This window comes from Uranotaenia lowii, chromosome 2 (genome assembly GCF_029784155.1).
Source record: "Uranotaenia lowii strain MFRU-FL chromosome 2, ASM2978415v1, whole genome shotgun sequence".
Classification (NCBI taxonomy): Eukaryota; Metazoa; Arthropoda; class Insecta; order Diptera; family Culicidae; genus Uranotaenia; species Uranotaenia lowii.
This window is the reverse complement of record NC_073692.1, coordinates 380,319,084-380,346,936: the sequence shown is the minus strand read 5'-3', so window position 1 is coordinate 380,346,936 and position 27,853 is coordinate 380,319,084. Positions and strand designations below refer to the sequence as shown.

At 37.1% G+C, this 27,853-nt stretch overlaps 1 protein-coding gene across 9 annotated transcripts in view; it reads left to right on the top strand.

Moving 5' to 3' along the window:
- LOC129743252 (mucin-2-like) overlaps window positions 1-27,853 on the top strand; it is a 268,501-nt gene that overhangs the window by 222,595 nt on the left and 18,053 nt on the right. For 5 of the 9 annotated variants that reach the window (XM_055735230.1, XM_055735231.1, XM_055735232.1 and 2 more), the window contains 3 exons: window positions 17,992-20,160; window positions 20,740-20,931; window positions 20,996-21,928. In XM_055735230.1, coding sequence (XP_055591205.1) covers window positions 17,992-20,160; window positions 20,740-20,931; window positions 20,996-21,928 — 3,294 coding nt within the window. The remainder of the gene's footprint in view (window positions 1-17,991; window positions 20,161-20,739; window positions 20,932-20,995; window positions 21,929-27,853) is intronic. The other 4 variants (XM_055735238.1, XM_055735237.1, XM_055735233.1 and 1 more) reach the window with 3 other exon arrangements.

Below are 27,853 nucleotides of genomic sequence, written 5' to 3'. Positions count from 1 at the left end.
GGCAAGTGCGCGTAAGAAATGTCAAAAACAACTTTGAATAGGGCCTGCTAAAAAGAATAAAGCTTGTTCATTATTTTTACACAAATTTCCATAAGAATGACAACTAATCGGAGTGAAATTGGAGTGAAGGCTATTGCTTTCTCTGTTTAATACACGAGAAATCCTATACCGGGTTTGCGAGCGCACCCATCGCCCATCGAAAAACTGGTCTAAGGGAATGACTGAAGTAAAGTGTAATGTTGTTTTTAGCTGATGTCTGCAGTAGGAATTAATTACGGCACTAATACTTTCACAATGAAAGCTTTTCGTTAAATTGGTAAAAATTGAATTCAGTCTAATAACCAGTCTTGGAAACGAAAGTCGTACTTCGCGTGAGCGGTTCGATTAGGACTAAAAAAATTTAAAACTACGACATTCAGGGTTTTTATATGCATGATTAGAAAACATGCGGTGAACTTAAGTTGACCACTTTTTTATCCGAACACCCTTTACGCTTGAAAGATAAGAGTCTCCTCTATATTCCGACAAATACCAGAAATACCGGCTAGTTTCAAAAAGACATCGTGACCTTATCACATTGAAATGTTCCCGAGGAGATAGGTTTGCCCCCAGCCCCCTTCCGAAGTTTTTATACGTCACTTATCGATGCAAAATGAGAACATCATTAAAGTTTAGAGTTTAAAAATGATCCAAATTAAATTATAGTAAAAAATCGTTAAAAGAAATTTGAAAACTGTACCGAATGCTAACTTGAGTTTTATTTTTCTTCAGCAAGACACGAAAAATCATTTCCTTCTCACAAAAAAACGGCTTTCATCTACATTAACTGACTTCGAAACGTAAAAGCTTTAAATCAATAGGCTTAGGTATTTCTAAGGATTTTTTGGAAAGGTTTCATTCAAGCAAACATTGAAATTCTGTTTTCGTTTGAATACGGAACCTGGGATATCCTATTTCCACGTATCGTTGAAATCCAAAGAACCGTAATTGCTTTTCGAATGCCAGCTCTAAAAACTCATTTGTGTAATTTGGATTTCTTTTCGGCAATTTAAAAACCCAACCATACGTTCATTCCCGATAAACTAACAACCAGCAATTCCTTGATGCCACTTCCACCTTAACCATTTCCTCGAAAGCCTCCGAAGAGGTTGAGAGGCTGTTGTAAAAAGCTATTGAGGCAAATTTCTTCCTCAAACATTGCATTGTGTAAGGATGACGTTCAGCAAACTGGACTTCCTCCGAATGCTGATGTGCACATCTCACTTCCCTACTAGAGAATCTGTACGTGTGTCCAGTAGATAGTCTAATCAATGGCAGCACGTGTGCGTATGTTGTATGTGTGTCTAACTGACCGTACTCTAGATCAATGGCAGCACGTTTACGCACAGCAGATGCAGATGAAGTAATCGCAGTTGCTAGGTATCATCCTCTCATGAAGGATGCTATTCATGTATTTTCTTTCCTCTTTATAACCGTTCTTTGCAATAACTTTTTCCGGCCAAGATTCCACCAGGGAACGTCATCGACTGCCATGAGAACTGGCCGTTTCCAGGTCCAGCATCTTTTGGAAAATTCTCAAACCATCGTCATCGTCCTTATGGGTTGCAAACCGAAGAAGGAGAGCAGCGAACTGCATTTCATCTAAATGGCCATCACTATTCCATGAGACCTTCATCGCTTCGTCTTCTGCATCCGGTTTTGACTCCAGGCAACAGACCAGACAACGACGACGATGCCACTCGTTACTTTCAACAAGGATCGACGCATCCTTCTTGGCAGGATTCAGCCTATCCTGGAGCGATGGCCAATCGGGCAGATGTGGGTTCTATATCGAAAAAAATGAGACCCATTACTTTCGACGATGGCCAAAAGCCTCCTCACCTCAATCGGAACCGCAAAAGAGGCAGAAAACAAGCCAAGAAACATGATGGCCAAGTTTTTGTTGCCCACTTTGAGAATGCCTTCTTCGAAGATTCGACCACACGTGGAAGAAATTGCCTGAGCCTGCAGCAAAATGAAGACGAAGACGACCCAAACGACCGGATCCGGTTTCTGCTTTCTGCCCTCAATGATGACGAAGAGAATGACGATGATGAGGATGCCATTTTCGGTCATAACAATAACCAAAAAAACAACGGCAAGAATGGGGGGCAACCGCCTCTGGCCAATCGCTTGGGACCGGCTCCGTACTTCCGGGGGCAGGAACATTTGTGGGTCCCCAAGGGGAGACGTCGTCGTAGTCGTCATCGTCGCTTCAGGGAGGGTGACCGGAAGTTTACCATCAGCAATGCCAATGGAATAAGGAATGATTTGGATTAGGATGTTGTCTAGTTAGTAGCAAAAAAAAAAAACACGGAAGCTCGTTCGATAGATTTTGTTGTGGTCGATCGGGTAAAGTGATATTGTTTGAGAACTTATCACTCCGGTTCTTTGGTATCGATTTGAACAGGGAGGCAGTGATGTCAGATTTGGTGTAAATTTTCATTTTACAACTTGAAATAAATTAAAATGTATCATAGGTACAAACATATAAGATTTTTTATTCATTTTTATTTAAAATACAGTGAGCGAAAAACAAATATCACTACTATGTGTTTTGCGGGTTTAAATCTGAATGATTGAAAATCGTCAAAAACTTCTTCAACAATTTGCTTTAACTTATTCAACGGACAAATCAAGCATTAGTTTACTTTTTTGGATGCAGCAGTTGACGTTGAGCATAAAAAAAAAGAAGAAAGGGTGCGAAATATGAATAGTATTACTAATGGTTTCTCCTAAATCAAATAATTTCTTAAAATTTACTATGGAAAAGTGAAAATATAGAACACTAGCTGACCCGGTGTGCTTTGCTACACCTTCCAAAAATTATTAAAATTTGTGATACCTAGTTATATAACTTTTCATTTATTTGCACAACATTCTTATTTCAATTTCAAAATCATTTGAATGTTTTTTTCAAAATGAAATGAAACTTTTTTAATTTTTGAAATCTTAATTAACTTTTTTTAATCAGTGTTTTATTCTTTTCTATGACTCTGGATTTCTTTGCCTCATAAGTTTATAACTTATGTCAACAAAATTTTTATATATGGAATCTCCGCTGTCCCTTTTTAAATTTGTAGAGGGTATCAAACTGTCCTAGAAACATTTTTTGTAACAAAATAATGTCACGGAACACTAATTTTACCTGAGAGACCTTCTCCCCCATTTCTTTTTCCTAGGTAATGGAAGGAAGGCAGGTCTCTTAACATCAGAAAAACACTTCTTGTATACAAATACGATCGCATGTCATATATGGCTCCATTTCGGATAATTTTTTGAGTTTTTCAAAAAATGGTTGACCCTCTCTTCACTTTATATCTCTCCCTTCATAATTTTTTGTTCCATTTTCTCGATAAGTTATAAAAATATTAAAAAAAAATCCCACTTTTTATCGTTCCACTGAATGGAGGAAGGGGTGCTGAACCACCGTAAAAACATTTCTTGTGCTTGAATACCCTCTCCTGCAAATTTTATTTCGTTTACGTTATTAGTTGTTAAGATATGCTATAAAATTTGTATCGGAGCCCCTCTTCCTACCTACCCCCTACCTGGTAGGAGGAAGTCAAGATCACACATTCCGTATATTCAAATACACTCCCATGCCCAATTCTGTTCCATTTGCTCGATTGTATGATTGATCCCATGACATCCCATGATTTATGCAAAATAGTGGTATGTGACCTCCCGTCTTCCCTAACTGTATCCCCAATTGCAGGAGAAAAAAGTCTCAAATAAGCAAATAACTATGCTACGTATCCAAATACTTTTCCAAGCCAAAATGGCTTCCATTTGCTCGATTGGTTCTTGAGTTATACGAAAAATTGTAAAGGAGCCCCCCCTCTCCTTCCTATCCGCAACTGGAAGTAGGCAGTAGTACCAAATATTCACAGAAACATTCCTGGTGCCCAAATACCATCCTGAGTCAAATTTCGTTCCATTTTCTGGGTAAGTTCCCGAGTGATGTAAAAAATTGTTTGTGAGCACACTCCTCCCTTAAGATTTTCCGACTTGAAGAAGGGAGGTTTCTCGAAACATCATTGAATCATTTCTCGTAATGAAATACCTTCCCACGCCAAATTTTGTTCCATTCGCTCGTTTATTTTTCCAGTTATGCTTAAAATTGTAAAGGATCCCCCTTCCTCCCCCCTTCTTTCTCCTCACTGGTAGGAGAGAGGAGTACCAAATATTCATAGAACTACTTATTTTACCCGAATATCCTTCCAAGCCAAATAAGGTTTAATTTGCTTGAATAGTTTTCAAGTTATGCAATAAATAAGGGGTTAAAGCCCCCCCCCCCTCTTTCCTGTATCTTCAATAGAAAAAGGGAGGGGTCTGAAATAATTATAGAACTATTTCTCGTATTTCACTACCCTCCCATGCCAAATTTGGTTTCATTAGCTTGATTAGTTCTCTAATTATGTAAAAAATTGTAAGGTAGGCCCTCTCCCCCCTTCCTATCTCCCCACTGGAAGGAGAAAGGATACCAAATATTCATGGAACTATTTACCGTATCCAAATACCTTTCCAAGCCAAATTTGTTTTCATTTGCTCGAAAAGTTTTTAATTTATGCATTAAAAAAGGGTAAAAGGTCCCCCCCCCTTCCTTCCTGTTTCTTCACTGAAAGGAAGGAGGGGTCTGAAATAATCATAGAACCTTTTCTCGTATTCCACTACCCTCCCATGTCAAATTTGGTTCCATTAGCTTGATTAGTTCTTCAGTTCTGTAAAAAATTGTAAGGTAGACCCCCTCCCCCCTTCCTATCTCCCCACTGGAAAAAGGGAGGGGTACCAAATATTTTTAGAAACATTCCTCGTCCCCAAGTACCCAATCATGCCAAGTTTGGTATGATTTGCTTAATCAGTTCTCGAGTTACGAAGACTTATAACTTTTAAATGAAAGACCCCCTCCCCCCTTCCAGGAATAGGGAGGGGTCCCAAACTATTATAGGAACCTTCCCTGGTCTCCAATACCTTTATATGCCAAGTTTCATGCAAATCGGTTCAGTAGTTTTTGAGTCTATAGGGAACAGACAGACAGACAGACAGACAGACAGACAGACAGACAGACAGACAGACAGACAGACAGAAATTCATTTTTATATATATAGATAGATCTACGAACTACTTGAATTAATAACTGCATTTTTAGGCGTTTTCTAGTATTTCAAAAATTTTAAAGGGGTTTTTGAGAATTTTTTCTCTAGTACTAAGGAATGTGACATTTGAGCTATAATTCTTTATCAAACTATATCCAAAAACAGTCTACTTATTCAAAAATACTTATTTTTCTGATCAATCAAAAACTATTTTTTCAGTTTTAAGTTGTAGATGGCAGCACTATCTTAATTTTAAATGGAACTGAGACCTATTTTCGACTATCTGAGATTAGTTAAGGTGTGCTGGGTGATTTTGAATTGAAATTTTTATTCAAAACCCGTTTTTCTGATTCAACATTAACCCAGAATGTTTTTTTCGTCCTTTCACGTCTTGTTAATGAAGTTATTAGACAGTTTGATAAAGAATTATAGCTCAAGTGTCAAATTCTTTAGTGGTAATTAGAGGAAAATTTCTTGAACCCCCTTTAAAACCTTTGGAATATTAGAAAACGACCTAAAATACAGTTATCTATTCACGGAGTTTGTAGAAGCTCTATATTATCACTTTTAAACAGCCTTTTTTGTAAAATAATGTAGATTTTTGTAGAAAAACATAAGAAGTACTATTGTTTTTTGCACCCTTCTATCGTATGTATTTTTGATCCTTAACGCCAATTGCTTCGTCTTAAAAAGAGTAAACTTATGCTTGATTTATCCGATGATTAATTTAAAATAAATTTTAGGAAAAATTCTGATTAATTTAAATAATTACAAGCAAAACACCTAGTGATACTGTTTTTGTTTCGCTCACTGAAGTTTGGGATGTATAACTTTTTTCTCCCTACTCCTACTGCATAGCTGTCCATGGAAAAGAATGTAGCCAAAAAATTTTCCAGTAAGCTCCATATATTGGAATTTCGTTTGCATCGCGTAGAAACAAAATGTTCAAGAAAAACCGAAAAAATGACATTCTTTGAATAAATTCTTGAGTTTTTTTTCATACAAATTTCCAAATAAAACCTTGAGTACCAAAATCTCATTTTAAAAATTTAAAAAAAATGCTATCATTCATCGTTTTACAATTTTTCAAAAAATCGACCAGTTAAATAAACATTAATACCTAGCTTAGTGAAGTTTATTTTATAAATTTCAAATTTCAAAATAAGATTAATTTTCTATTTGAACTCTATATTCTTTGAAACAACTTCAGTCTGCGAATCAATAATTCTCCTTGTGAGAAAATTTTGAAAAATAGTATTTTTAGTGTAACTACCAGGAAGTTAAAAAAAGACTTAAGAGTTCGTTAAGGAATCTCTCATTATAAATGTCATTTGATAATCGAAAAAATACACTTTCCGTTGAATAAGAGAAACTTTTAAGAATTTTTTCAATTATTTTTTACTGAGCTTGTTTATATAAGTGCAAGGTTATCTCAAAGAAATTTTGATTATTCTATTTTTGAAACTATACTTCCAAAAAACACACATTTGAGATCATTTTTTGATTATTTAAATGGTTTGAACTTTAATCTGCTTTTAAAACTCAGATATATTTTTATTAATCTGATATTTTTTCCAGAATAGTGATTCGAAAATATTGTGTTTTTGTCAATTCCTAAATAAATTATACATCGTTAATTGTGGTCCATAAATTTTGTTTCTAAATCTAAACTAAATTCTGAAAAAAAAAAAATTGAGTTTTAGAACGCTTTTCAATCTGAAACGAATGAAATGAAATTTACTTAGAAAAGTAATAAATTTGCAACAAAGAGTGTTTGAATAAAAATTATAAAGTTTTTTTTATTCCTTGAAAGACACAGTTTTCCTTATATTTTGAAACGATTTTAGAGGAACAATGAAAAAAATATGAAATGAAGGATCAATTTCTGATAAATAGCATAAAGCAACAAAAATCGCATTGGTGCAACAAATTTAAGAAATAATTCAAGGATTCATTTTCTCGATGGCTGCGAGTAATTCTGACTTCTGAGAAAAAGTTACAAAAGTTTTTTTTTTTTTGAATTTATTAAACAGTTCTACGGAAATAGAGTAATTTGAAAAAAAAAAAATTCCTAAAAATTTTGAAACCAAAATGAATCTTAGAAATTTTTGAAAATAAAACGTATTGTAGTTTTCTACCGAGTTGTTTAATAAATTAAAATCTTAAATGTACAACATTTGAAACGCCTTTTTGTGACGCCAGAAATGGTTAGGTCATTTTCAATTGAATTTTCTAAAAACTGTCGAATTATTTTTTTTTTCTTTACCAACCTTGTCAGATTGTCTGATTTTATCCGGACTCGCTCGGCGCGGTTGCCCGGATTTTGTTGAAAACTGTTCGGATTTTTTCTGGATTTTTCACTATATATTCGCAAAAACGAACAAAAAACTCAATATGAGTAACTTACGGTTTCCAGAATTTTTTTAAAACGTATTCGGACCAGACAAACTGGGCGAATTTTATAGAATCCTGGCAGAATCCAGGTATTTGATTTCAAAAGTGACGACCGTAGATCCGGGCAATATCCGGGCAAATTTTCTCAAACCCCAAAAATATTTAACAAAAAATCAAAGAATCAAATTAAAAAAATTCATCAAAACTCATCGACAAATTCTTAATTGTATTTTAGGCTTCCAAAAACCTTTCATTAATTTTTTTTTATTAAACCACAAAAAAAAATAGTTTTGGAGGCATTCGCTGTTTTTTTTTTTTTGTTAATGTTGCCAAATAAAGTTAATAAATCCGGGCATTTTTTTCATTTAAATCCGGGCAAACGGACTGTTCCCAAGTTTTGTATTGAATATCCTGGCAAACTCGGATAAAACCGGACAATCTGGCAAGTTTGGAGTAACTATAATGTTTTTTGGCTTTCTTACAGAAAGGCATAGCTAATGGTCAGTTGGGGATATCATTAATTAAGGGTCCAAGACCCCACTTTATATATACCAATCGATTCAGCTCGACGAGTTACGATGGTGTCCGTGAATTTATATGTTCCATTGAAACGTTCTTACCACATTAACTTCTATTCTAGGTTTCACGATTTTTATGAATTTAGTACCTATAAAAAAATTGGATTATCTCAAAAACAAAAAAAAAAAAACAAAATTATTTAAAAATTTTCTATTCCATAGTAATTATCATGCTTATGTCGGCTCCAAAAAGGTAGCCACTTGCTCAGCAGCAGCAGTAGCCAGCAATTGCTAAATTAATTACGTAGGCGATCAAAAATTTCATCAAACAGCCAAGAATCGATCCCACGCCTTCTAACATGAGAGTTTGTGAGGCTAACCCCTAGAACACTAGTGAGCGTCGAGAAATGTGGCTCTCAAACTTGAACAGTTTGAAATATTTTGAGAGTAAATGAATTCGTTGATTATCAGTTCGCTTATCCCCCAAAAACGTACTGGCCACCTTTTTATAATATTGAGTTTAGTAATTTTTGCTTTCGAATTTCTTTAATCATTATCTTTTTTATAGATAAGTCATATATAATTTAGAAATAAGAAATCCATCATTGTGTCATATGTTTTCAAAGATAATTTACACTCTGTAAGAAAGCCTTCAATCCACTGTTAAGTGTATTAAATCGGGTTTTTATTTTTGTGATCAAAAATGAAATTTTTTCGAAACAGTTAAAAAAATATATGTACCTATTCTCCTATTTAATCTTTGGAATTTCGAAAAATTATGAAACTCACGATAAAATTATTAGACATTGTTAGGTGAAAACATCAAAGCTAGAGCGTTTTGGGTAGGAGAAATCGAACAGTTGTCAAAAAATGTAAGCTAGAGCTTTTGTGCTGAGGACATTTATACTACTGCTGTCTAAATTGTCAAACTAGATTATCTTTTATTTAGAAAAAGAAGTTTTAAGTTGCTAAGGACTTTTAATTACAAGTGCATAAAGAAATTTAGAATTGATATTCATCTAAAGATTCATTTCAAAGTTTCTTATTTTCTATTAAAATCCTATTTAACTGGCAATGATATACTTTTACGTGAAAAAAAAAATCTGTTGCTTTCTCATTTAAATGTGTTTTTTTTAAATATGTTATCCTCTTAAAACCAACCCCGGTTTTGTATGGGGCTTTCTGAAATGAGCATAAAATCAAAACCAATCAACTTACTTTTTGCCCAAAATGTTTCTTAACATGTTAATCTATCATTCCGTATGAATGGCAATTGTTTGACAATGAGTTGTCAAAGGCTACATCTAAGAAATTCTTAAAAACATATTGGAAATGGAGATATTTTTTGAAAAATTTTCCATTTGGTCACGTCAGAGATTCTTGGCCCATGTGTTTTTCGATCTAAAACAACCATTGGCAATTAGGTCTTAACCTTACCATCATTCTGCTTTTTTTCTTTTTGAACATAAAATTATTCTTCTTATTATATGTTTGGTAGAAGAGAAGAGAAATAAATCACGTCTTAAGGCGGGATTTGGAAAAATGAAAAAAAAAAAAAATCAACAAAAATGTAAAATGGTTCCAACCGAAATATTTTTCATATTAAGTTATTAAGCTCATAATGTTAGGCGGATTTTGGATAAAAATTGTTACCTAAACGACAAAGTTGTTCGTAGAACTAAAGTAATAACACTAAACTTCTGTGTATTTTTCTGAAAAAAAAGGGTTATAGAAGTTGAACATTACATTATCAGAATGGGGGAAGGCTCAATAGCGGCACGTTATCCAAACAGACGAGAAACTGGGCCCATGGCTAATTGATCACCACTATGAAACATTGACTCCAGTTTGATTGGGGAACATTCCCAGGAGGTGAAGAATTTTAAAAATTCAAGGGTGTACCGACTAGAAAAAGATCAAATTTTTTAGTGAGCTCAAGCGTTTTCGTGTTATTTTTAACAGATTTCTTCCACTTGGAGGGGGGCAACCGCGCATGATCACTAAATATCTCATTTGTGTAAATATTGCCGATATAGCGTATACTGTACACTAGACCGCAGCAAAAAATGACTTTTTGTTTCCATATGTTTTTTCGATGCCTTTTGGATCACCAAGCATCAGTATTTAAAAATTGCGTATTTTGCTTGCTAGAGCTGTTAATGGTAGGAGGAAATAAATTCTCTGGCAATGCAAAGAAGTTTTTTGAGATTTTTTATTTCCATCCAACAGCTACACAGCTTGGGAATAAGTAGAAAAAAAACGCAAAAATTAAAAAAAAAATACTTTGAAAATTTTTTTTTTTTCATAACATTGAATAACTTTTTTGGGGTATAAGTTAGGTTTTTGCTTTGTTCACATGAATAGTACTGCAAGAAACAAGGAATATTTTCATCAAAAGTTACTCTCAGTACATCTCTGGCTATTTTGAAAGAATGATTTTGTTTTTCCATACAAATTTCCATACAAAATTAAAACTCGTTGCGCTTATTCAGGACTGAATCGCTTCTAAAATTTTAATTGCTTTTCCTGGCAGAAAAAACAACCAAAAAAAGTTATGGGAGGTGTAAAATTTAAGAATTTGAAATTTCCATACAAAGCTTGCAGCGGTCTACTGTACACTGCATTGTATACGTTAATTGACAGATGACGGTTAGAGCTAATACACCCATAAAAAATATCCTCAAAAATCGCCAAAAACAACCCAAAACAGACTCCTTTAAAATTTTCGCATTTCTTTATGGGTCATACTGTATTATGGAGACCTCTGCACTTTCGATGGCTCAGAATTCAAAAAAGCTTATTGATATGTTGTACAGTGTGTCATTTTTTTTAAAATACGCATATTAAACTCATCCTAATCAATTCACCTCAAAGTGAGATAATTATTATATTTTTTCAAAGCTTTTCATCAAATCACAATATTGACTTCATTAAAATTGTAGATCATTCAATTTAAAAAACTTTGTCGAAGACGACAAAGCTCTATCATTTGGAACAACATGATATTTTATAATAACTAACCTAAAAAACGATAAAGTTTTAAAACTTTTTTTAGAGCGAGTTTTGAGACCCACTTTGTATCAGAGAGTGGATCATATAAACTCATTTTTTTCATACAGCTACGAGTGTTTTGTGCTTTTAATAAAACCTATTTTAAGTAAATGGTGTTATCTGCAAGTTTCAATGAGAATTTTCATCCTTGTTTTTGTCGTTTTTGATAGATTGGTATTAGGCTTGTACCCTTTATTGGACCTAGATCCAAAATTCCAGTATGGAGTTAGATTTCTCGAAAAACATAAAAAATCTGATTAAATATTTTAATTTAATAAAAAATTCCATGAACTAATATAAGGGATTTTTAGCGATACCAATAAACTTCTTCATTTCAGTTATAAATATCTCAAGCTTTTTCCACATTAGAACATGTCCTAGCAGAATAAAAGTTAGAAGATTTTTTGTGTTTACTTGTAGCTTATTTACCTGAAGCTGATAAAAAATGTTTGAAATGCTCAATACAGGTTCGTAATTTTGCCCTTATGAAAATTAGCACCTTAATTGATGGGTTAGTAATGAACAAATGTATGTCAGGTCTTAAAATGGAACCTTTTTTTTTTCTATTACCTATTTTGGACCCTTTACCTATTTTCCAGGGTTTCCAATCATTTTCTATTATTTCAGGAAAAATAGACAGAGTAGATCATATTCATCATAGCAATACAAGTTTTCCTTGAAAATAAGGCTTGGCCTGTTAAATAATGTGACTTATTCTTAATCTCTCTGATTTCTCAAAATGCTTCCCATTGATTGTCTGTTCTACCACTAAATAGAAACAATTTTTTTTAAACGTTGAAAATGTTATTAGGATCACATAATATAGCGAATAGTCCTATAAAAGGATAAAGAAAGAATAAGAGTTTATTATTTGCATAGGAGTTACTTGAATATTGCAAACGAAATGAGTTATTTCCGATTTTCGGCATTTAAGGACTAATGAAGGCTCTAGGTTCAAAGAAGGAGAACTCACACTTTTAAATTTCCTCCTTCAAATCGACAGGAATAGCTCATTTTGCTCTGGTCTTAGAAATCATTCGGAGTATACATTGATCTTGTTTGAAAATGGTGGCTCGGATAACAAAAATTATATGCTCCTGAAAGTTGATATGTTGCCCGTTCAAATGCAAATGTTTTTGTTTACAAATATTTGCAACCTTCAGAGATATTGAAGATTCAGGACATGCTCAAATTTTCACATTAAAAAACAAAAGATTTGAATACATGCTATTTTAAAATAAAATCACCCAAAAAGTATCATTATACTTCAAAATAGTGACTTGATTACTTAAATGAAGTTGTGCAATTTTACAATTGTCACAACACTTACAACTCTTTCATACAAAGTAGGCCACAAAACTCGCTATGTTAAAAAGTTAAACAAACTTTTGATTTCTTAAGGTTATTTTTAAAATGTCTTTTAACCTTCCAAAGCCGTTCGCAAAATTTCCGTACAAATCTATTTTTGATAAATTTGACCTGCAGTTTACGTACGTTCTCCTGGCCGCAAATATTGACCGATTTCAATGAATTTTAATTCATTGTATAGATAATTTATTCTAGTTTCTCAATATTGAAAAATAAAGTCGAAATATTTTACGAAATCACCAGTAGCTGATTCCGAATGAAAAAAGTCCCGAAAAAGAGCTCTTTTTAGAATGCCTATAACTTAAGACAGGTTCCAAATATTGCGCTGATTTTATAATATTTGGAATTGTCAAGAATAAATCTATCCATGGATGTATAAATTTTTGGTGGTCCAAAGGAAGTTTTGGCCGCTATCCCGGAACTTCCGGTAGAAAAAATTCTTACTTAAAAAAAGTCACCCAATTTTGGCTTTGCATTGCTGTATCTCGGTTACCAATGGATCGATTCTCTAAATTCAAATTTTAGTTTTTTTTTCGTTAACTTTATTTTTATTTTTGTAGAACATAGTTGGTTCCTCAAAAATCTCAGTTGTTAAGTATATGGTAATGAATGTCACATCTTTTTTGTCATTTTTCAAACTCCCCCTCGTGTCGGTGGGTTTACGCGATTTTGTTAGCATGATTTCTCTAAAATTTGAACTTAAATTGGTCACTTTTTATATACCTAGAGATTCATTAGAATCTCCTCTTATGATTGACATACATTTTGTGTGGTGTTTTGAAAATTTGTAGCAACGTTTTTCGAATTTACTGAAAGCTGTCAGATTTCAACCAGTTTGGTCCACGTTTTCAACAGGTTGGTGTACAAATCTCGCACCCCTCACGTAGCTGCGGGAGAAACAAATCCTGTAGCTCTCTTTTTGTCGCTCACCAAATCTACCACCCAACCCAGCAGCAGGAGGAACTGCTGTCTCGCCGAGTGATTTGTTGATGGATTGTGCTGATGCTGATGCCTCTTTGCGTACTAATTGTTTTGATTTTAAAATAGACAAAGATTATTTTTCCAAATTGAAATAAGCTTCTTGAATCTTTTTAGATATTTTATCATTGGAATTCTTCAGTGATTCATTTGTTTTGAATGTTATCATGATTCTTTTCTGAATTTTCAGAATTTTAGAATTCTTCAGTGGTACATTTGTTTTGAATGTTATCATGATTCTTTTCTTTTATTTCAAGCAGTGTCTACTGCAGGAGACACAAAATCTATGATGCAAGTAACAAATATTCTGAAATTTCAATCAGAAACTTTAATCAGAAATCGGAATTTGAATCGGAATCTGAAATTAGAATCTGAAATTTGAAATTGAATCTGAATCTGAAATCCAAATCTGACTCTGAAATCTGAATCTGAAATCTTAATCTGAAACCTGAATCTGAAATCTGAATCTGAAATCTGAATCTGAAATCTGAATCTGAAATCTGAATCTGAAATCTGAATCTGAAATCTGAATCTGAAATCTGAAATCTGAATCTGAAATCTGAATCTGAAATCTGAATCTGAAATCTGAATCTGAAATCGGAACTTGAAATTTAAATCTGATATCTGAATCTGAAATCGGAAATATGCAATCTGAAATCTGTAATCTGAATCTGAAATCATGGACGTGAACTTTAAAAATGTTGCCCATCCATTAAAATATTATATCAAAAAAGATTCAAGCAATTCCTACAACAATAAAGCATTCATTTCGTTATCAGCATCAGCACAATCAATCAACAAACCACGCGGCGAGACGGCAGTTCCTCCTGCTGCTGGGTTGGGTGGTAGATTTGGTGAGCGACAAAAAGAGAGCTACAGGATTTGTTTCTCCCGCAGCTACGTGAGGGGTGCGAGATTTGTACACCAACCTGTTGAAAACATGGACCAAACTGGTTGAAATCTGGCAGCTTTCAGTAAATTCGAAAAACGTTGCTACAAATTTTCAAAACACCACACAAAATGTATGTCAATCATAAGAGGAGATTCTAATGAATCTCTAGGTATATAAAAAGTGACCAATTTAAGTTCAAATTTTAGAGAAATCATGCTAACAAAATCGCGTAAACCCACCGACACGAGGGGGAGTTTAAAAAATGACAAAAAAGATGTGACTTTCATTACCATATACTTAACAACTGAGATTTTTGAGGAACCAACTATGTTCTACAAAAATAATAATAAAGTTAACGAAAAAAAAACTAAAATTTGAATTTAGAGAATCGATCCATTGGTAACCGAGATACAGCAATGCAAAGCCAAAATTGGGTGACTTTTTTGAAGTAAGAATTTTTTCTACCGGAAGTTCCGGGATAGCGGCCAAAACTTCCTTTGGACCACCAAAAATTTATACATCCATGGATAGATTTATTCTTGACAATTCCAAATATTATAAAATCAGCGCAATATTTGGAACCTGTCTTAAGTTATAGGCATTCTAAAAAGAGCTCTTTTTCGGGACTTTTTTCATTCGGAATCAGCTACTGGTGATTTCGTAAAATATTTCGACTTTATTTTTCAATATTGAGCAACTAGAATAAATTATCTGTACAATGAATTAAAATTCATCGAAATCGGTCAATATTTGCGGCCAGGGGAACTTACGCAAACTCTCGGGTCATATAGACCCGAACAGCCTAATTACGGATTTTTTTGAGGGAGCACTTCCGGTGGTCACAGAAAGTTGCCTGGTACTACAGATTGTGTATTTCGTGATTCCCCAGGGAGGTTTTTAAAATCAAATTTTTGCAATTTTTTCTCGAAGAGTTATGATGATTTGAATGTTAAACATGTTGTATCAAAAGATAAAGTTTTGTAGTCTTCAACAATGTTTTTTAAATTTAGTGATCTACAACTGTAAGGAAGACAATATTGTGATTAGATGATAAATACAAAACATTGAAAAAAATCCCACTTTAAGGTTAATTGATCTAAATAAATGAAACAGCAAAACATGCTAAATTTAAAATAATGACACATTGTAGAACATTTCATGAAGTTATTTTGACATTTAAGCCTTCAAAAAGCCCATGATCACGTTTTTCGCGTTTCAAACCACTGAGTCCTGCATTCTTCTTCCAGAAGTTAGAGGATCTGTATATATTTATAAATATAAACCGAGAATTACACTAATAACTTAAAAAAAATAACTTAAAAAAATTAAAGGAGGGTATTTGGGCAAGAGAAATGATTTTCTAATTCAAAAATTCTGTGTCTTTTTATCAAGAAATATCAATACAGCTTACAAATGTAGCTTTCAAATTATAAATTCCAAAATATCACCGCATATTTTGGTAGCACAGTCACCAGCCATCCATCAACCGGAAGTCCTCCCGATAAGTGATAAATTGAGTTTCATTGTTTCTTCATCACACAATACAAATCACCCTACATTCCGTCGCCATTCAGAACTTTCACTTCTCCCTTCTCAAACAATCGATAGATGGGAGGAAGTCGTATTTCCGATTCGGTCGAAAAAGTTGTAGGTACGATTGCATTTTGGTGATGAAGGATTTCGTTCAATGTAGTAGAACCAGGGAACATGATTCAGCCAATTGTATATGCTATGAATGTTTGTCAAAATATTTAGTCAACACTATCGAATTGAATGTTGTTTCTTGTCGATTGCATTTCGTATTGACATGGGTATATATACCTACTCTTGCCAAATTGGGTTACGTTAAAGGAATGACGATCGATGAAATATTTCCGATCCAAATTGTTATTAAAGCTTTGGTCCTTTGGATTTGAACTTGTTACGATTATTAAAAGCAAATATGATCTATTTGACATTGTCACTTATGACGACTTTGTGATTAAGCTTTACTTCCATGTTTTATTATTTGAATTCTCAAAATTTTTTATCTTTTCTCAAAAAATTTCAAAGTTTTAAAAGTTTACTCATAAAGAATAAAATATTTTCTATGATCACATTTTATGCAACTACACTAATCATGTTACCTTTTACAGCATCAGCAAACAGGAATCAATATTTTTAGTCCTGCTTAAGGCAGTTATCAGTATTTATAGCGTTGTAACAATTTCACTGCGAGTATTTGACTTACCCACCCATTTTCGTTTGTACTCTGTGTGATAACTGTTTGTCTATGATTTGTGTGATTTCAGAGCACAACTCAGCACTTTTGGCTAGCTCTATCCTCCTCCGTCTGTTCTTTCTTGACTTTCCTGGTTGGAAAAATAGCCTATTTGTCTCAACTTTAACTTTGCCTGTCTCTTATACTCTTTGCTTTCAATGTGCTTTCACTGCTAACTGCCACTTTTTCCCTACAAATGAAATTAAGGTCTTGTTTCTAAATTTTAAAAGAAAACTCTTGAATATTTTATTTCTGAACAAATTTCAATTCCGTTGACAGACTTGTGCCAACATTTTTTTCAACTACACCTACAAAACAAAACATTTTCATCGCTTGCATTCGACACCTCCACATATCCTTGAACATTCTGCACCCACAATCAGTCATTCCAACACAAACACGCGAGTTATGATTTTTTTTTGTCACACAAAACACATAAGTTTCCTCATGAATTGAGGATTTGCACCCGCGAAAGTACACCAGAAATGCATGAATCACCATTTGATTTTTTTGTGAGGGATGAATCATCATTTGATTTTTTTTGTGAGGGAGCCAACTGCCAATATGGACTCTAAGAGATCGAGGTGAATATTGATTAGAAGTCGATTTTCAAAAATTTATGTCCTCCAACAGTGTTCTGAATAAATTTTTGAAATAACCTTCTCTGAAAAAAATATAAGCTATAAAAGATCGTATCAATACTGGAAAAAAATCCAACGATTTGTCAGGTTCCGTTTACAAATTTCAGATACGATTTCAGATGCAGATTTCTATTCAGATTTAAATTTGAATTAACGATGAGGACTTAAGATTCAGATTTAGTATATTCAATTTCATCATTTTCCTTTAACTGTTTTTGCTTGTCCAAGGATCAGTATTTCGTAACGATAAACACTCCTTAGTAAGTTAATTATTTGTTATCAATCACATAAATTTCTTCACTAAATTGTTTGATAAATTTGCAGAGTTAGATTTGGTTTGACTTATTGCTTTTGTTAGAGATTTTTATCCCTTAGTTCAAAGGTCCTGTGAGAGAATTTAGTAAAGGAATAATTTTTGCTGACAACAACTGAAGCGATTAGTGTTGTAATGTCAGAAACTGACAGATTAAGCAAAAAGAAAAATTGGGGCTGTCAGTTTTTCATTGCAATCAATTTTTTCACCTCGATCCTAGTGGGCCTAGGTTCTGTCTATGGTTTGTTCATAAATTTGTTACTGGAAATTTGTCAGGGCCTACTACCAGGCCAAATTGCACTTGTTGATTCGAGCGTAGTACCGTTTTTGGGGTGGGTGTTTATCTTTAAGTTAAATCTATTTTTTTTATTCCTATACTATAACCTCAGTTTATCCAGAGTTAAACCAAACCAACCGACTTACCTGCATTCCTTTCAGGCGAAGGTTAGACTTGATGGCCACTCTTTGCTAACGACTGCTAACGCTTCCACCGCCATTTCCACCAAAACTACCACCACCAATAGCACCAACTTCCCTTCCAGTGCGAACGCAAGACTCGCCAACGAGATAGACGTAGATGATGATGATCTGGAGCTTCACCAGAGCCGACCTCGGGGCCTCAAGGTGCAACCGGACCCAGGCCCGGGGGCAACGAAGCAGGGTCAAGTTGAGCCAGTGGCCGCCGGTTTGACCCAGAGCCGCATGGACGTCGACGCACCGGGTCACAAATCGTCCGATACGGTGTCGATCTTCGGTGCCCTGTCCGAGATACTCTCGCAGCCAACAGAAAGTTTACCATTTTTGTCTTCTAGCACCGATGCACCGTCTTCTTCTAGCTCTTCTAGCACGTCTACGACGACAACTACTACGACTACAACAACCACCACTACTACAACCACAACCACAACCACCACCACCACTCCTAAGCCTAGCACTTTGCGAAAGCCCCAGGCCAAGGTACCCAAGGATATTGGTAGCACCACTGATAGTTCTAATGGCTTGGGCACAGTGTTTGTAAATAATGATGACCCAACTACCACCACTACTGTTGTAAATAATATTCCCACCGAAAGCGACACTGCTGGCATCCAATCGAATACGGCGGTGGTGGACAGCGCAAACCCCGAACTAAGCATGATACCCCAGTTGGATGATGATTCAATTAACCTAACCGATGTTGAGAACGATATTAGCGCGCGAATTTTGGATATTGACGAAGTTCCCTTTCCCCCAACAACAACAGCAACAACCAGTTTTCCAACGCTAACAAACTCCTATGATCCAATATTGTCCGCCGAGGACACGTCTACTCCTTTCTCTCAGACCCCTAAACCTCCAACTACTCACGCTACCACAACGGTCATTGTTGAGGAACCATCTACTACGACTACAGCCATCGCCATCACCTCGAATACTGAGAGCATGCTAACGTTGTCATCGCCATATTTTAATACGCCACTAACCGACATGGCTGATGATTTTTCTACGACCTATCCAATGACAACAACCGCGAATCCCATAACCATCACCACAACAAACGATCCATCCGATTTCGTCTTGGACGTCCGTAGTTCGGTAGCGAGAGCGCGATCGGAGCTTGAATCCATCTCCACCACATCTACTACAACCATGTCAGCGGAGCTTGAAATCACTACTATTTTCCCTAGCTCTAGCAGCAGCTCTACTACTACAACTCCATCTAGCATGCTTCCAAGCTCATCGCCTGCTGTGACCAGTGGTTTCGATTTGCTCGCTTCTACTAATGTTACTAAGCCATCACTGACCACAACAACCCATTTCACCGAACCTCCACCACCTCCACCTCCATCAACCAGTAGTCCTAGTCCTCCGACAGCGACGACGCTCACTGCTACAACTACTACCACCACAACCTCATCGGAATCACCGACGACCTTCACCGCAATCGTAACGTCGGCACCAATGACCGTAAGTAGGACCACCACCTCTCTTCCAAATTTGTCCGATGCCAAGTCCGATTCCCCCTTTATTGTAACCCCTCGGGTACGATTATCTGAGCATGAACCTCCTTCGGAGTACAAACCAAGATTTAAAGATCGTCCTCCTATCTTCGGGGTTGCACAGACTTCCACCGCCAGCACCAGCACCACGACTGCACCCGTTTCAGCTACCAGCACCTCAAGTAGCACGCCACTCACCACACCACTAACAACTACCACAACCACAACGACAACTGCAAAACCGCGATCGCGTGGCATCGTCGTGTACGGAATTCTACCGAACAACACCGTCATCAGGCGCATCATCGGTGAAGACGACGAACCCTCTACTACCACCACCGAGAACCCGCTGGTAGTCTTCGGAATCTACCCGAACGGAACCATAGTCCGGAAGTACCCCAACGGAACGATCGTCCCGGATCGCCCAGCCAAACCACGAGGAGGTCGCATCGAGATCACCGACATCGATCCACGGGACTTACGTAACCCCAACAGTGCCATCTACCGGGAAACTACCACCTTCAGGCCCACGGTCACCTTAGCAACAAGCTCGTCGTCAACAAGCTTACTCTCAACAACTAGTACCACCACCATTGTTAGCACTACTACCATTCCGAACGAAGTCACGGTACTTTGAGATAAACCCCCCTTCCCTCTTAGAACAACCATCATCCTGCGCTGCTTGCCCACGTAGAATATCCACAGAACATTCGCATCGCTGAAGCCTTCGTCCTCAAAACAACAGATCTCCCCACGAGAGAGATATCTCGTGTAGAAACCCCTGAACCATCCGATTCGATCGATAGCATGAATCAAAATTTGGCCCCGTTTCCACATCTCTCTGTCTCAATACACGACGATATCCTTTGTTATCTATCGCTAATGGCTTTCGAACTTTAAAAAAGCAAATCAACAAAAACAACCAAATTATGCATGATCGTTATTTTGTTACTTGTTTCGAAACGTTAAACTACTACTTTTAACCGCATCCCGCTTCGTTTTGCACTACTGACCACACACATCTTTCATGCCGCTAATCTTAGCTTTGTCACCCATCTTTATAGTAGTTTTAATCACCGAAAATTTTCAAACCAATTATAACACGTTTGTTTCTTGTTTTTTTTTTGTTTTTCGTGTGCAATTGTTATCTAATTTTTGTCTTCAAAACCGAAAAAAAATCCGAAAACTACCGGTTCAAAAACAATAGGGAACAACGGCTATTATCGATTTGCTGCGTAGGTACAATGAGGAGAACTTGCTAGACACCAAGGTCAAATCGGATGCGGTTTTCAGTTTGGCCATGAGTCGTTCCAAGACCGGTGTACCGATGGAAGGTGGAAGCACTCGGAGACCGGACCCACTCGGTCCCACTCGGATATCGTTGGACTTTGATTCTACGGTTTGTTTTCACTTTTCTTTAACTATATTTTTGTTATATCGAAATTTTCAACTTTTTTTTTCAGACCAAAAATGCTCCAGAGGATGTTCGAGTATCTCGTCCAAATGCTCCGGATTTGATTCTTAGATGGAAGCCGCCAATGTCGTCGTCGTCTTCAACTGACATGCCAGCGATGCGATCCACCACAGAGGAGGAAGTTGCTGACAACACCGTTCCGGACAACATCGTTGAGCTGAAGAGCATTCCCAAGCAGAACACGGAATCAATCCTGAATGAAATCCAATCCGATACGTCCCCGGGCTCATCGGATCAGGAATCGTTCGACGAGTTTGATTTGCGCATTTTCTCGGATCTCAATCCGGATAACACATCTTCAACTACAGCTAGCAAGGCCGAAGTTTCCGAAGTTAACACCTATCTAACTTCTACGTTACTTCCCGTCACTGAACTGTCTACGACGACTAGTACAAAACCAACTACTACTACGTCTAGCTCAACTAGTACCACAACTACTACAACAACCACGCCACGGCCAACGACAAGAACAACCACAACGACTCCTCGTCCTGCACCCACAACAACACAACCACCGGTAACCACTTTCCGAAGTTCCTCATTCGTTACAACCTCAATCAGAAACCTAGACTTGGAAACGAATCTCAAACTGCTCCAGCAGTATCTTGAAGCCAATCAAAAGGATATCGCGGCTACCAAAGCGATTACAACGTCAACGACGGCTGCAGCACCTTCGACTACCACAACCAAAAGACCACCTACAACCACCAGCACTACAACAACAACGACGACGACGACAACGCCAAAGCCAACTACGACCACAACAACCAGAAGAACTACCGCACCTACTACCACAACAAGTGCACCGAAGCCGAAGTCTATCAACACTAATGGTGGACAGAACTCGAACGGGCTGTTTACGCCGACGACGCAGCGGACTAGAACCACCACATACTCGGATACGGAGGATCTAGCTTTCTTGGTAAGTATAGAGTTTTGAATCCTACAGACAAAAACTAGGCGCTCCTTTTATGTTGGAATATCATTGTAAGGCAGAAGTTTTGTTCATCTACATTGCAGTGGTGTGCGAAAAAATAACAGCGCCACTTAACTTCAACGATGATATTATAAAAAAATTAAAAAAATAATAATATCCGGTTCATTTGATAAGCTTTCATTCTGCGCTGCTATTATTTCGCAACACTTTTTGAACACACACGCAGATATTCCATCTTGCACTTCACTTCAAATTTTTAATAGCCTCGAAAACCATTCCCTCGCTAACAACAAACACGTCGAGATTTAACACATCGATGGGTAATCGTGTGACGGCTGCGCTAATTTCATCTAAAGTTGATGACTGAATTGAAAATACACTAGGGAAATGTTTGCAAAAAGAATACATTTTTCAGCAGGTGATTTAGCAATTCTGTCATCTAAATGTACCTCCGCAGGTAGACCTGATTCCTTTCGTTAGTTATTCACGAAATTCCAAAACTTTTTCGTGTACCGACGAAGTTCGCTTTGAGTACGATTCACATTACGGCGATAGCATAATCGATTGTAAACTCGATATTGTCTGTTAGAATTGTTGAATTTTATTTTAATAAAATGGCATCTACATAGAATTAGTAAACGTTCGTAGCAATTTTGAGCGCAGCTGTTCCAATCGTTTTAAACGAGATTAGTACAAGAAGGTCGGAGTGGAGGTCGAGCCACAGGCACAGATTTGTCAAAAACGTCGTCCATAGTTGTGCGGAATGAATTCAAATTCTAGGCTACATCTACACCAGTACACCTTTGGAGATTTGTCCAGTGCACTTCATATAGACCTAGGTTCATGAGATCAAAATCAGTACTACGGAAGCTACGTGCAGATGGGTCGAAAGCCTCTACAAAGGCGACTGGACTTGAAAATGAAATGATTAACCCAAGCGGAGGATGGTACCCGTCAATTGGTACAACGGCATCACTTGCTTCAATAACTGGGCTGTTCAATATTGAGTCGTCCGTGAAAACCAAATCCAACGTCCGATTTTGAAGGTTTTGTACACCATTCCGTTGATGAAGTCTGTTCAATGCAGTACCATCCAAAAAAGTAGCACTTGCTGTGACTAGGAACCCTCAATAATTGAGGGTAATTGAGGTTTATTTAAATCACTGAGGAAAATAATACCACATGGTGGCTGTTTCAATCTATCTTCGGATAAAGAATCATCATGCAAATTAAACATTTCTTCAGGTGGGATAGACGGTAAATTGATTAAAAGTTAACTTTATTCATAGGACTTTTGTCCACGAATTTTCTGTACTACTGCTATTTAAAAGTGACTATGGACGAGCCAAACTTACTTGATACGGCTATAAGCAGTCCACCCGACTACGATAGCTTTAGAGCCATTTCTATCGTATCAAATCACACTGTAATCCGGGCAGAGTAGTTGACTGGGTGGTACTGTTGCGTCAATTCAGGTTTCGGTGAAAGCATAGATGTCATAACCGAGGTCTGATGGGGAGACTAAACATTCAAAGATTTTCGATTTTAAGCCACAAACGTTCTGATAGTAGAGGTGTACACTGCCAGCAAAGTTTCCATGATCAATGCGGTGATTAATGTTCAAGAAGGCTTAATACGTTCGTGAGTAGGATGATTCCACCATCGAGGAGTGTTTGAGAAGTGCGTTTTCCAAAGATCCATCGTTACTCTACATCGACAAACGATGGGCTAAAGGTGTTGAATCTCGAATCCTGGTGATGAGAAACCGGACTTCAAGTTGTTAGAGGACTTAAGAGGAGAGGGCAGTTTTTCGAATCTTCAAGAAGACTCTGTGTTTTTTTAATGATGAGAGTCGCAAGGGTTGAAATCAGGTCCTCAGGTAACAAGAGGGGGCTATGTGTGTTAGCCTCGACTCGTTACGAGGATAGGTCAAATTTGGGGTCTTTCAAGGAGAGATCAAGCCTTGAATCATGCAAGATTATCTCGAGACTGTGTGATATGCGCAAGTCTAATGAATAATTGTATAACATGCAACAGTCTATTGTGTGAGTGATATAGCTCCCTCCTCTCTCCTGATCTCTGTTGTGTTATTGTGAATGGTATTGCTTGCCTCTCTTGATAAACCACTCAGTAGTCGACCACGCTAGAGGTGAAGCATGGATCATCAGAAATCTGGACGCACTGTTTATTTTACCATAGTGCTCCTAGTTGTCGGATCTGGAATTTTTGGACAGTTCTTTGTTTGGAAATGTTGTCTCTATCAGTGCTGAAAATTTCATTACGATTCGTTTTGTTCCAAAAAAGTTACACGTGATAGAAGCCGCGAGACGAAAATTAATTTTGAACACCCACGTTAAAAAACCCGATGTGGTCTGGTTCAAAAATCGCGAAATCTGATTTTGGGAGGCTTCCTGACCAAAAATTTTACAAAGTCACTGGTCGGAGTGATGTCCTCATCAAGTTCAAATTCGATTTTGCCAATAACTTTGCAGAAAAGTGTTTGATCTGGCAAGATATTTGGAGCTGCGGCCGAAAAACCCCGTTTTTTTTGTGAAAAACAAGACCATGGACTCCGAAATGTACTAGGAGGAGTGCCTGAAAAATGTTTTTTTCCTTTTATTAGATCTTACAAAGAACCAGTAAAGTTTTCGACAGATTTGGCAAGCTGCCACTACAGCAAAGAGGTACTACAGTGATATCGGGCCAAAGGGTGGATTTTGTAAAAAAGGACATCAAACCACCCAACTCCCCTCAATTCCGCCCTATCGAAAAATTTTGGGCAATTGTTAATCAGAAGATGAAGAAGAATGGTAGGACGACTCGGGATGCAACAGAGATGAAGAGATTGTGAAACAAAATGGCCGCTGAGGGCAGTGAATGGCCGCTGAGGTCATTGAATAGGGTGTTCAAACTTAGATGAGTGGTTCTCGACGAAAAGTACGAAATTTCATCAAAACAACATCGGAATATTTTTTTTATTATTTCTCCTTAAAAGTCCAGTAAAAACCCTACAATTTGAGCACAAAACATTTTTATTTTGTTAATATAGCTCCGAGATAGACCCTTTTAAATGCGTCCAGATTTGTAGTGATCCATGCTTTAAGCCGTTAGTAGGAAAAATTGCATGTTGGGGATTCCTTGGAATTGGCTATATCACTTAGAGACATTTCGCGGAGGGGCTGGATCTCAAATCCTTAAAAGTAAAGGTTTGTGGGGAGACCTCAAGTTATTACGAGGAGATGTCAGTTATCACGTTGTTAGATTAGAGTTCAGTCTTCCAGTTGTAATAAGGAGAGGTATTGTGGTTTCGACTATGGTTATGCCGTGGAGCGCACTAGCGATAGTTTCACCTCTCACCACGCACTATATGATAGTTTAACCACATTTCGAGTGGGAACCAATGCCAGAGGCTCAGCTGAAACTTCATGGAGTAGGAGGTATGTGAGGAGTATATCATGAACAGCAAACTGAAAAGACGAGGTTGTTTCACCGTGCAATCCACAAACGTGGATTTACCACCTGTCTAACCAACTAATAAAAAAAACACATTTGATAACCTCTTGTTTCAACGACTTAAAGCCAATCTCTCAAATAGCGACTTTGGTTTCGATCACTTCTCGTGAAAGATTAAAGATTATTTCTAGCGATGACATTATTTTACACCGACCAGAGTGGGTCAACCGGAGCCGAGGGCCTCTCTGCCCCGAGGGGTCCCTCCTATATCCCCGGAAGTGGAGTTGTATTACCCTCGAACCTACCCCCTATGCATTATGTAGTATCTCAACTTCAAAGCTTCAACCGTGGTATCGGATGTACAAATGAGATGACTCCCGGTGCCGGCGTTTTGATGATCCAGGTGAACTTAACGATGACTATCTACCAATTGTAGCTGTCCTCACACATCCTCTGTATCACGATGTCTGCTGTCGCATCGGGTTTGCAATAGTCAATTATGTTGCCACTCCTTCCTTCGAAGCTTTACCAATTGAATTGGATGGCTCCTACTTCTGATAACTGGAAGCTACCTCACCGAAGAGTTTGAAATCAAATCCTCCTTTGAGTTTCTTTCACGTTGGGCCATGCTTCACTACAGAGCAATTATTTTAAGTACTTCCTTAGCAGGACCGCGATGAGAGAATTCCGCCACAAAGTTGGCTTACTTCAAAGTTACGGCCAAATATCCGCAGGTTCAACAGCCTCGGCACACTATGGAGTCTTCACATGTTTTACTGCTTTAGTGCTACTGATGAGCTCACGCTTGACTAGACACTCCGTTTGCTGCTTCGGATTACCGAGCTAGCGACGCAAACAGACATTCTAGAAGTGACGGTCCCGCCCTTTTTGGTCAGCCTTGCTCAGTCCCCTTTCTCAATGACAAAGTAGATAACCCGAATTGTGCTGTGACCTGGCTATCCCGCGAATAAGTTTTCTAGGTACCTTATTTCCACATTTCCACAAATTTGTTTTGGAGGGATATATTTACAATCCTACGTAGTAGCAAAAGCAAACCGCAAAGTGACAGTATCTTTGAAATACTAATTTACCTCCCATTCGCATGTTGAACCGGAAGTTTGTGAAGGCTAGAAGGGATTTACGCCACTCTCAGTTAAGCGTCCTTTTAGTGCCTTTATATACCAAAAAACACGCGTTCTAGTAAGCTTTGTCCTCTGCTTCACCGAGCTTTTTGCTAGTCGTCGACTTCATTATCCTTAAAAACCTCAATCATTTGAAGAACTACCTTGAAGTAGCATTTACGTTGAGGTTATTCTCCGGAATTGAAAATCCCGCTTTTTTAGATCCGCTGGATGAAAGGTAAAGTTTAAAGTTAGTAAAATAAACTCTCACAAATTTGAAGCGCAAATGAAATGCAGATGAGACTCAACTCAACTCATAGCTCCATTTGATTCTTCCATAGTTGAAGCGTAAACCATGGTTCATCGGTTCGAATTTAAGCCAAGATTTTATTAAAATATCACCCGATTCATGTCCAATCACTGTTCCTTAAACGAGAAAATGTATCGTGTGGATCTGTCTAGCGCCATTATCTTTACATGTGTTCATGGTTATCAGGACATTGAACACTTTGTTGGTGCGAAATCCGTTTAGTCGCAAGTACGCAATTGATAGATGATTGGCCCGAGGGAAGCATGCTTATGTATGTACCCGTAAAACTTTTAAGAACTCTACTAGTTCTTCGAAACTATTTATTTAATTTTCTAATCTTTTTCTCGATCTTTTACTAACCATAATTTAGTCAAAGAAATGTAAACCATACAGGAAAAAATCAACCATGGATCCTTAAACTACAGGATTACGCCGTGTCAAATAAACGAATAAAAAAAATCACATTTGGTTTCGATGCTTTTCAGCACTAGAGTCATCCTAAATTGCTGAGCTAGGTCTGAGCTGGAATTACCCGTATTACCCGTTCTTCCTTGGTGAAGATCAACCGAACCCCCAGTAGAGGTGTAGATCAACTATAATTTACGTTTCGGAACCAGGGAAGCAAATCGAGTAGAACTGATAGTGATAACTAGTTTATCACTTTTTTAACACCTAGCGATACAAATGAGAATGCGAAGACTTCTCATCAATGACGATCAAGATAACTCGCTCGAGATTATTTTCTCTCAGTCAGTTCTAGTTCTGAGAACATTCTCCGACAAAACTGGAATCGAGCTATGAACAAACGCACTGAGAGAGCTTTTTCCAGCTATTTGCGTCCATTCTTACTTTCCGCGCGCTTAGCTTCATGCAAACTTGTGAGAAATTTTTTCTTGTCCGCAAGCGAAAACTTATCCTTACTTTGTTAAAAGAGAAGACAAATTTAAATAGGAATGCACAACTTCTCGAGAGCAAAATTAAAACTGATAAGTGCTAGTATAGTGTGCTTGCGGATGAAAATCTCTC